Source organism: Sprattus sprattus (assembly GCF_963457725.1).
Source record: "Sprattus sprattus genome assembly, chromosome: 7".
NCBI lineage: Eukaryota > Metazoa > Chordata > Actinopteri > Clupeiformes > Clupeidae > Sprattus > Sprattus sprattus.
In genome coordinates, this window is record NC_137926.1 from 866,770 (window position 1) to 878,654 (window position 11,885).

The 11,885-nt window shown below is 47.9% G+C and overlaps 1 protein-coding gene across 1 annotated transcript in view; it reads left to right on the plus strand.

Annotated features, from left to right (window-relative positions):
- The window catches only part of epha5 (EPH receptor A5), a gene marked incomplete at both ends in the record, with an annotated part of 74,259 nt that overhangs the window by 47,814 nt on the left and 14,560 nt on the right, over window positions 1–11,885 (plus strand). The window contains 2 exons of the mRNA XM_080842558.1: window positions 30–371; window positions 11,132–11,269. Coding sequence (XP_080698684.1) covers window positions 30–371; window positions 11,132–11,269 — 480 coding nt within the window. The remainder of the gene's footprint in view (window positions 1–29; window positions 372–11,131; window positions 11,270–11,885) is intronic.

The window sequence follows — 11,885 nt, forward strand, 5'->3', positions numbered from 1 at the left end:
GTGTGTGTGTGTTGCGCGTGTGTCCCCAGAGCCCCCCTCCGCGCCCCGTAACGCCATCTCCAACGTGAACGAGACGAGTGTGTTCCTGGAGTGGACCGCCCCGGAGGAGGTGGGCGGCCGTAAGGACCTGAGCTACAGCCTGCTGTGCCGTAAGGTGAGCGTGGAGGAGCCGGGCGTCTACGAGGCGTGCGGGAGCCACGTCCGCTACCTGCCGCAGCGCACCGGCCTGAGCAACACCTCCGTCATGGTGGCCGACCTCCAGGCTCACACCAACTACACCTTCCAGGTGGAGGCCATCAACGGCGTCTCCGAGCTGCTGGAGCTACCGCTACGCCAGTTCGTGTCGCTCAACGTCACCACCAACCAGGCCGGTGAGTCAACACACACACACGCACACGCACGCGCACGCACACGCACACGCAAACACACACACACACCTTCTTGAAAGGCCACTGGCCACCGAGACTTTGATCTGCTGGTTTGATCAGCTGGTTTGATCAGCTGGTTTGATCAGCTGGTTTGATCAGGTGTAACAGAACTGTACAATAACTGTAATTAAACTGTGTATAATTTGCTATGGCCAGTGTAGTGCACAAACAGCCAGTGTAGTGTGGTTGTACTCCTAAACCGAGAAGCACACGAGAGTCCGTTTGTGAATCTCTCAGTAATGAATGTGCACGCTCACACACGCTCACACACACACAGACAGACAGACACACACACACACACACACACACACACACACACACACACACACACACACACACACATCTCTCATTAATGAATGTGCGGTCCTGTGACTGTGGTGTGGACATGCTGTCATTGATTTATTGCATCGGCTCGACTGCCACAGACACCAGCACCCACAGTGGAGTACACACACACACACACACACACACACACACAGACACACACACACACACACACACACACACACACACACATATACACACACACACACACACACACACAGACACACACACACACACACACACACACACAGAAACACACACACACACACACACACACACACACACACACACACACACACACACACACAGACACCAGCACCCACAGCGGGCTCCAGGGAATCAGACTGGGCGAATATAAAACCTCTGCTCTGTCTCCTCTTCGTCATGACTAAAGCATCTGTCTACTCTTCGTCATGACTAAAACATCTGTCTGCTCTTCGTCATGACTAAAACATCTGTCTCCTCTTCGTCATCACCCTCGCCTAACCTTGACCTAACTGTGAACCCTTACCCTTATCCTAACCTTGACCTAACTGTGAACCCTTACCCTTATCCTAACCTTGACCTAACTGTGAACCCTTACCCTAATCCTAACCTTGACCTAACTGTGAACCCTTACCCTAATCCTAACCTTGACCTAACTGTGAACCCTTACCCTAATCCTAACCTTGACCTCACTGTGAACCCTTACCCTAATCCTAACCTTGACCTCACTGTGAACCCATACCCTAATCCTAACCTTGACCTAACTGTGAACCCTTACCCTAATCCTAACCTTGACCTAACTGTGAACCCTTACCCTAATCCTAACCTTGACCTAACTGTGAACCCTTACCCTAATCCTAACCTTGACCTAACTGTGAACCCTTACCCTAATCCTAACCTTGACCTAACTGTGAACCCTTACCCTAATCCTAACCTTGACCTAACTGTGAACCCTTACCCTAATCCTAACCTTGACCTCACTGTGAACCCTTACCCTAATCCTAACCTTGACCTAACTGTGAACCCTTACCCTAATCCTAACCACTTTAAACCACCCTGACTTAATTCAGGAGAGACAGTACTGATCGCTCTGTAATGGATTCCGGTTCTCAGTTCCTCAGTTTCTCTAAAGCGGAACGTTCATTGCTGACGTGATGCTTTTGTGTATTAGAGACAGCAAAGGCTTTTGGCCAGAATGATCTGGAATGTGGAGCTTGTGATGTGTCTGTGAGGGGGACTGTGAGGACAGCCTGCTGTGCTAACTTCGTGTGTGTGTGTGTGTGTGTGTGTGTGTGTGCGAGTGTGTGTGTGTGTGTGTGTGCGTGTGTGTGTGTGTGTGTGTGTGTGTGTGTGTGTGTGTGTGTGTGTGTGTGAGGGGGGACTGTGAGGACAGCCTGCTGTGCTAACTTCAAAGCGTCTTAAACATGTGAGCAGAAAAACAACAATCCTCTTTGCCAACCACTCATTCTCCTCGTAGCAAAATGATGTGATGCATAGACGTGTGTGTGTGTGTGTGTGTGTGTGTGTGTGTGTGTGTGTGTGTGTGTGTGTGTGTGTGTGCGAGTGTGTGTGTGTGTGTGTGTGTGTGTGTGTGTGTGTGTGTGTGTGTGTGTGTGTGTGTGTGTGTGTGTGTGTGTGTAAGGGGGACTGTGAGGACAGCCTGCTGTGCTAACTTCAAAGCGTCTTAAACATGTGAGCAGAAAAACAACAATCCTCTTTGCCAACCACTCATTCTCCTCGTAGCAAAATGATGTGATGCATAGACGTGTGTGTGTGTGTGTGTGTGTGTGTGTGTGCGTGTGTGTGTGTGTGTGTGTGTATGTATGCAGAGCTGGAGTGTGTGTGTGGAGCATAGACATAGGACCAGCAGGAGCCAACACACACCACACACACACACACACACACACACACACACACACACACACATAGACATCACGCTGACAAACTTCATATGCACTGAGCACGGTCGCACGGACAGAAATACACCCAGGCAGTGAGACGTGGTTTACAGTGGCGTAGGCTGTTTGATGTGCACTGACTATGATTATCCGTCAAGCTAGCTGTTGTTGATCCGGAGTTTAACTCGTGAGGAAGGCTCCTGTGTGTGTATGTGTGTGTGTGTGTGTGTGTGTGTGTGTGTGTGTGTGTGTGTGTGTTTGACTCGTGTGGAAGGCTCTGCACGGAAAGCTGGGGATGAAATCCTCTGGAAGACGCGAGGAGCCGCTCGAGCTGACAAACACCCTGAGATGAACGAGAAAATAAAATTAGAGAAAACACACAAACACAGAAACCTGCCTTCAAGTTGCAAAGAGGTTTAAAACTGTAAAAGCATTATTGGCCCCGAAAGACACTTAATGTCCATTAAGCGGAGTTAGAGTGATCCTGTGCCTTAGTGAGGGGCCAGGGGGATGGAGGTGTCTGCCCAGGAGAGGCAGCTTGTTGCTGGGGGGCAGGTAGTCCAGTGAGGGAGGCCAGGGGGATGGAGGCCAGGGGGATGGAGGCCAGGGGGATGGAGGTGTCTGCCCAGGAGAGGCAGTGTGAGGCTGGGGGGCAGGTAGTTGAGTGAGTGCCCCAACATCACCCTCTTTGGAGCCCAGTTTATTAAGTTGGATAAGGAATACAATCAGTCATGACTGCCCTGGCTCTCCCAGTCCCTTTAGCCCTGGCCCTCTTTCTCTCCTTCACTCACTCTCTTCTCTCCCATGTGTGTCCCTGTCTCTCTCTTACTTTCACTCTATCCCCCCATCCCCCCCCCTCTGTCTACCCCTGTCCCCCCCCCCCGCCCCCCGTCTAGCTCACAGAGGGCTTTCTCCAAGAAGAGCGAGGTAGCTATTGACTTTTCATTAGCGTAATGGCGACCATAAGGGATAGTGAGGCCTAATCTTCTTTATCTGAGAGAGTCTGGAATTGCTTGGGATCACCGGAGACAGCGCGTGGCACCTGTTGCTTGGCAGCACCACTCCGAGGGTCCGTCCCCCCCCCCCCCCCCCTCCTCACCGATAAGCCCCCCCCCCCCTCCTAACCGATAAGCCCAGGCTGCAAATAAAGGATTTCCCAACCAGCCGAAGAAAAATTCAAGCTTGGATTTGTCTCCGAAAAAAAAAGAACGTCCATCTTGTCCACGCTGTCTGTGCTCTTTTCTTTTCCTCCTGCCAATATGGAGGAGGCTCCTGGAGGTGTGTGTGTGTGTGTGTGTGTGTGTGTGTGTGTGTGTGTGTGTGTGTGTGTGTGTGTGTGTGTGCAGAGCAGGAATGTGTGTGTGTGTGTGTATGCAGAGCAGGTGGCTCCAAGGCCTTCATTTATAACACTAAAGCTATTTTCTCACTATTTTCTTTTTCGTACAAAAGCAAAGTTGGGTGAAATGTTTAACAAATAGACCTCATTTGTGCTTTTTGTCCTTAGAGATGCATCATTGTCACAAAAGCACTACAGAGGCATTTAAATGGCACACCGATCCACACACACACACAAACACACACACACACACACACACACACACACACACACACACACACACACACACACACACAAGCACACACACACACACAGTCCCGCTACACTCGTTAAGTTAAGCAAAGATCATGTAGGTAGAATCCTCCTCCCCTGGAATAATAGATTTCCACAGCTGCTCCCGCTCTCTGTTGTAGGAGTGTGTGTGTGTGTGTGTGTGTGTGTGTGTGTGTGTGTATAGCTGCTCCTGCTCTCTGTTGTAGGAGTGTGTGTGTGTGTGTGTATAGCTGCTCCTGCTCTCTGTTGCCTCTCTTCAGATGAGATGAGAGGATTACGCCCTTTAAGAGCGCTCCAATGATGACAAGTAGAATCAACGTGCAGCCCCACATCTGAATCAGACACAGAGGAAGCAGAGGGTGAGGGTGAGGGTGAGGGTGGAGGTTGGGGTGGGGGTGGGGGTGAAACCACTGCCAGCGATCCAATGGGAGTGTTCAGGAGGGAGAGGAACAAATCTGTTTACTTGTGAAATCGACACTCCACACATGGGGGCCTTTAATGATCACATGGCAATCTGCAGACATCCATCAAAATGAGAGCTGATTTCCCCCTCTGTCAGTCAGCTTGATCTCTCTCCATCTCTCTTTCTCTCTCTCTCTCTCCCCCTCTCTCAGTCAGCTTGATCTCTCTCCATCTCTCTCCCTCTCTCTCTCTCCCTCCCTCTCTCTCCCTTTCTCTCTCCATCTCTCTCTCTACCTCTCTCTCCCTTTCTCTCTCCATCTCTCTGAGCCCATTCAACAGCCAGCAGGTGCAAGTCATTAGCCCCCCCCCCCCCCCCCCCGCCAAGCCCCCACCAACACCGGCTCAAGTGCTTTGACGTTATTTCTGGGGCGATGGAGCATGTTTCATACACACACACACACACACACACACACACACACTTATGTTTCATTCACACAAACACACACACACACAAACACACCCACACACATACACAAAGCAGACACATTTCTAGCACTGTGCCATTTAGCATTCCTCTACGCTCTTATTTTCCTGCCTGTCGACTTTGAAACGATAATTGATGGATTTGACGGCGTCGTGTTTGCCACTCTCAATATTCTTAATTACTCTCGGTGCGGCGCCTTCGGCAGACGGATGTTTTGTGGCGCTCCAGGTTTACTCCGCATGTGGTCGACCCGTCTGACACTGCAGTCCAGGAAGAGGGATGAAGGCACACATCCGCCTCCCAAACTCCTTTCAGCCCGTCCTCTCTCCTCTCTCTGCAAATGTGCTTCATAATGTCCCCAAACTCCTTTCAGCCCGTCCTCTCTCTGCAAATGTGCTTCATAATGTCCCCAAACTCCTTTCAGCCCGTCCTCTCTCCTCTCTCTGCAAATGTGCTTCATAATGTCCCCAAACTCCTTTCAGCCCGTCCTCTCTCTGCAATAAGCTTCATAATGTCCCCAAACTCCTTTCAGCCAGTCCTCTCTCTGCAATAAGTTTCATAATGTCCCCAAACTCCTTTCAGCCTGTCCTCTCTCTGCAATAAGCTTCATAATGTCCCCAAACTCCTTTCAGCCCGTCCTCTCTGCAATAAGCTTCATAATGTCCCCAAACTCCTTTCAGCCAGTCCTCTCTCTGCAACAAGCTTCATAATGTCCCCAAACTCCTTTCAGCCCGTCCTCTCTCTGCAACAAGCTTCATAATGTCCCCAAACTCCTTTCAGCCCGTCCTCTCTCCTCTCTCTACCAATGTGTTTCATAATGTCCCCAAACTCTATTCAGCCCGTCCTCTCTCTGCAACAAGCTTCATAATGTCCCCAAACTCTTTTCAGCCCGTCCTCTCTCTGCAATAAGCTTCATAATGTCCCCAAACTCCTTTCAGCCCGTCCTCTCTCTCTGCAATAAGCTTCATAATGTCCCCAAACTCCTTTCAGCCTGTCCTCTCTCTGCAAATGTGTCTCATAATGTCCCCAAACTCCTTTCAGCCCGTCCTCTCTCTGCAAATGTGTCTCATAATGTCTTTATGGCTTTACTGTGTCTCATGAGAGATCCTGCCATCTATCTCAAGATGTCTTTTCCGTTCCCTTCCTTCCTTACCAGGGCACAACTGATCATATTTGTCTTTGTCTGAAATGAGCTGCCTCTTAAGTGTACTTCTGAAATGAGCTGCCTCTTAAGTGTATACTTCTGAAATTAGCTGCCTCTTAAGTGTATACTTCTGAAATGAGCTGCCTCTTAAGTGTATACTTCTGAAATGAGCTGCCTCTTAAGTGTGCTTCTGAAATGAGCTGCCTCTTAAGTGTACTTCTGAAATGAGCTGCCTCTTAAGTGAACTTCTGAAATGAGCTGCCTCTTAAGTGTACTTCTGAAATGAGCTGCCTCATAAGTGACCTCAGAGGTACTTACTTTACAGTAATGAGCCCTTTAAGGCGAGACAAAAACATCGTTTTTTTCAGCAGTGGTCAATTTTGAGATTTTGAGCTAGTTCACTCCCTGAACATGTAATCTTTCATACTAGCATAAAGAAAATATCCTAATTATACATTAATGTGTATATTTATTCACATTTTGTCTGTTCGTGGCGTTAGAATTCTACTAGGTTTCCCGGAAAGTTAGCATTCTAACGTAACGTGCAGTATATCGGCTGATGCCTGTCATGTTCGGTATCGTTGAAAAGCTCTGTATCTCTTTAATAATTGTTTTGGTGCAGACACCTGATCAGATGCCAGTGCTGTGTTACTCTATTCAGGAATAGAAATGTGAACGCTAGTGAATGGAAATGGAATGAGTGTTAGTGAGTACGGGTAGAGAGGGGGGGGGTGGCTCTTGACAGAGGGGGGGCTCTTGAAAGACTCCGTGCCACAGGTCTTTAGTGTCCTTTAGCAGGGGGAGGGGCTCTCAGACACCAGGTCCTGGCACAACCAGACATTTGGCTGAAGCAATATTATTATATCTTTTATTATTATATTACTGTGCCCAGTTTTGGCTGGCTGTGTGCCAGAGGTGTTCATCTCGACCTGATGCCGGCTCCGCAAACAGCCAGGCTCATTTGGGTTTGGGTTAACGGTGCTGCCGGCTCACCAATCAGCCAGGCTCGTGGGCAAACACACAGCCTGTTGAGAGGCCGCAGCACTGGCGGCTACGCTGGACTGAAGAGATGACCTTTCCTGTCAACATGCGGCCCCAAACATGAATGAGTTACCAACCAACCAAACCCTCCAACAATCCCCACCATGTTCACACTACACTGCAGTGGAATGCAGAATTTGGTTTTAGATTACACGATCATTTACTAAATGTTTTAGATTACACAATCATTTACTAAATAATTTAGATTACACAATCATTTATTAAATATATGCTGTTCATTGAAAAACTTGATGAACTTAGCTACACAAATGTAATCTTAAATGTGTGTGTAATTGTAAATGTGTGTGTAATTGTAAATGTTTGTGTAATTGTAAATGTGTGTGTAATTGTAAATGTGTGTGCAGTTGTTCCTCGTGGCTCCCTGTCATAGTCGCTTATCACACCCCGGGCTTATTCTGTCCTTGGGTCTAATTCTGTCTTCAAAACTTGAATAAAGTCCCAAACTCAGGATGGAAAACTTTCTCCCAGTGTTGGCAGTTATGGCAGTTATGGCAGTGTTGGCAGTTTTGGCAGGGCGTCGTGCAACACAGATTCTCCTCTTTCTGTACGTCTTGATCTGGCAGGTACTGCTGTGCCGTGAGCCAATCCCGTCTCTGCGTCAAGGCAACACTTCCTGTGCACAGCCATTAACGAGAGCGTGATCTCACATCCTCTGCCACACTTCCTGTCAGAGCGAGGTGTTCCATCTGTTTATTATCGCAGCTTGCCATCGCCTTCTTTTGAGAAGTCTCTGCTCTGTGACACTACCGTAGTCTGTGACAGTATCTCAGTCTGTGACAGTATCTCTGTGTGGCCTCCTGCAGTCTCTTCAGAGGTACTCATAGTACAGTTAAGTCATGATACTGCAGTTAAGTCATGATACTCCACTACTATACTACAGCGTCTGTGCACTTTACACTTTCTACAAATTCAGTCTTTTAAATGTGTTATGCAATCTGTATTTGCCTGAAAAATTCACTCTTTTCAATGTGTTATGCATGTATTTGCCCGTCAGTCAACCCCATCCCTAACCCCAACCCCAGCCCTAACCCCAGCCCTAACCCCAACCCCAGCCCTAACCCCGCATGGCAGACCTTCTGTTTGGACCAAAGCCATGTTCAAAGGTGTGTGTGTGTGTGTGTGTGTGTGTGTGTGTGTGAGGAGACCTTCTGTTTGGACCAAACTCTTCTGATTGTTTTCACTGCCTTTCATCACGGCTGTAGATCAGAGATCCCCCCGGCCTAAACTTAAGGGTTATTGAGAATCAATAGCTCCAGAGTGAGTGGCGTCTCCTGCCTGCCTGAGAGTGTGTGTGTGAGTGTGTGTGTGTGTGTGTGTCAGTGTCTCCTGCCTGCCTTAGAGTCAACATGGAGCAGGCTGCTGCCAGACTGTTTAAGTGGCTCCGTCACCCCTCCACAACACACAGCTCCCTTTCAGCGCTGGCTGTCTCCAGATCGGATTGCGTGCGTATTTCGTTTCAGGCTTTTAAGATAGGAATGATTATAGTTTTGTCTGGGCTGAGGGGTGTACTGTTACTCTTTTAGGAGCAGATCACTTCACCTCCTCCTCCTCCTCCTTCTCCTCCTCCTCCTCCTCCTCCTCCTCAACACAGCCCTGTTGTGCACTAAATGCCCAATGATACTTCAGCTATCAGATGGTCACCTAGGGGATCATTCCAGTGCACTTAAACGCCCTTTTATCTCACGGCTACAGACTAACACTTCCATTCAGGGAGACGCAATTGTCTCGCATTTCAGCCAGCAGTGTTGGAATGACTTAGCTTGATCCGTTTCCTTCTCCTCTTCGTGCCCAGAGGCGACCGGGAGGCTACACACACACTCTCACACACACACACACACACACACACACACACACACACACACACACACACACACACACACACACTCACACACACACACTCTCTACCGGGAGGTCAACTGCAATGACACAGAAAACGAAATCTGGGTCTGTTGAATGAGGTGGATGAGTTTCCATTGTACTCAATGCCATCATGGGTTATTTGTGTGAGTAACTGCCTAAGTGTACTTACTAGTATATGTGTGTGTGTGTGTGTGTGTGTGTGTGTGTGTGTGTGTGTGTGTGTGTGTGTGTATGTGTGAGTGTGTGCCTAAGTGTACTGACTAGTATGTGTGAATGGGTGCCTTAGCCTTACTATAACACAAACATTCAGTATAAAAACACAAACATGCAGCACTTAAGACAAACATTCAGTACTAGAACACAAACATTCAGTAATCAAACATTCAGTAATCAAACAAACATTCAGTATTAAAACACAAACATTCAGTACTATAACACACACATGCAGTACTACAACACAAACATTCAGTAATCAAACAAACTTTCAGTCCTATAACACAGACACTCAGTACTATAACACAAACATTCAGTTATCAAACACAAACATTCAGTAATCAAACAAACATTCAGTACTTTAACACAAACATTCAGTATTAAAAACACAAACATTTAGTAATAAAACACAAACATTCAGCACTCAAACCAACACATTCAGCACTTGTATGCTGAAATATGCAGTGTCCCATCTGTAGTAAGAATGGAGAGGAGATATGCAGAGAAAGTGGAGAGCGTGTTGAGATCTGTGCAGCAGCAGAATAGGCTGAGGACTCTAGCAGCTCCTGAAGCCATGTTCAAAGGTGTGTGTGTGTGTGTGTGTGTGTGTGTGTGTGTGTGTGTGTGTGTGTGTGTGTGTGTGTGTGTGTGTGTGTCTGTGTGCAGCAGCAGAATAGGCTGAGGACTCTAGCAGCTCCTGAAGCCATGTTCAAAGGTGTGTGTGTGTGTGTGTTTGTGTGTGTGTGTGTGTGTGTGTGTGTGTGTGTGTGCAGCAGCATAAGACGCTGAGGACTATAGCAGCTCCGCAGCTCCTGCAGCCATGTTCAAAGGTGTGTGTGTGTGTGTGTGTGTGTGTGTGTGTGTGTGTGTGTGTGTGTGTGTGTGTGTGTGAGTGTGTGTGTGTGCAGCAGCATAAGACGCTGAGGACTATAGCAGCTCCTGAAGTCACGTTCAAAGGTGTTTGTCTGTACCCTTCATCAAACAGCCGAGATAAAAGGATTGTCAAACCACACACCCAGATTGTCTCACACGCAAATATTTTTTGTTCGTTTTTTTTTCTCTTTCAGGTTTTACAGAGCTTTTTTCTCACACAAGTATGATTATAATTGTTTACCAATTAATGTAATGTGTCTCCTTAATATGTAAAGTAGATGGCTAGAGTGAAGCGTTTGCAGGAGAAACACGCATGAAACACTAATGGCACAATATCTTCATGTGGGCTTTCTGTCGGCAATTGCAAAACATTGCATCATTGTAACATGGCATCTGAAATACGAAACACATTTTCCCTTGATTTCAACTGAAAAGTGAAGTGAAATATAAAACAATGTTGTTGTTGTTTTTAATGTTTTTCTCTCTCTCTCTCTCTCTCTATCTCTCTCTCTCTACATCTCTCTCTCTCTCTCTCTCTCTATCTCTCTCTCTCTACATCTCTCTCTCTCTCTCTCTCTCTATCTCTCTCTCTCTACATCTCTCTCTCTCTCTCTCTCTCTCTCTCTTTCTCTCTATCTCTTCATCTCTCTCTCTCTCTCTACATCTCTCTCTCTCTACATCTCTCTCTCTCTCTCTCTCTCTCTCTACATCTCTCTCTCTCTCTCTACATCTCTCTCTCTCTCTCTCTCTCTCTCTACAATCTCTCTCTCTCTCTCTACATCTCTCTCTCTCTCTCTCTCTCTCTCTCTCTCTCTCTCTCTCTCTCTCTACATCTCTCTCTCTCCTCAGCTCCTTCTCCCATCACCGTGGTTAAGAAAGGCAAGACGGGCAAGAACACCATCGCCTTGTCCTGGCAAGAGCCTGATCGCCCCAACGGCATCATTCTAGAATACGAGATCAAGTACTTTGAAAAGGTAAATTACCATGGCAACCCCACACAGGTGCAGTGATGTGGCTCCTGGGAGCTGTAGTCACTGTAAAGTGTAAACGGATATGTCTGACCTCTGCCACTCGCCAAGCGTTTGCTTTCGACTGATGAAATAAGATGATTGATGTTTTGCGTGACTGTGGAGTGCACGACCGACACCTGCAGCGTAAACCAGACGCCATTGAGCGGTTATCTCCTGTTTCAAGCAGGTGACACACCATTACCTGAACAATAGAAGCGTTCAAACTGATTGATGACTTTGGCGTCAGACCGTCACCTTTTATTGTACTTGGCAGGATAGCGAGCGACGCTCAGCTCAAGCGGCCTTCGCTTAAGCGCCCTTGAATTGATATGACAATCCCACTTCCTCCTGGAGGAAAATCCCCCTCTGTAAGGCGGCGCGTAGGTGACTTGGCAAGGGTACAGTGGATATGTGCAGGCAGGCAGGCAGGCAGGCGGGACTCTGAACAGGAGATTTAGTCCAAAGCCCCCTTAGGCTGAGGGGCAGGGTGTGTGTGTGTGTGTGTGTGTGTGTGTGTGTGTGTGTGTGTGTGTGGGTTAGGCTGAGGGGCAGGCAGGCGCGGCAGTGGCGGAGGAAGAAGCAGAGCTCACAAA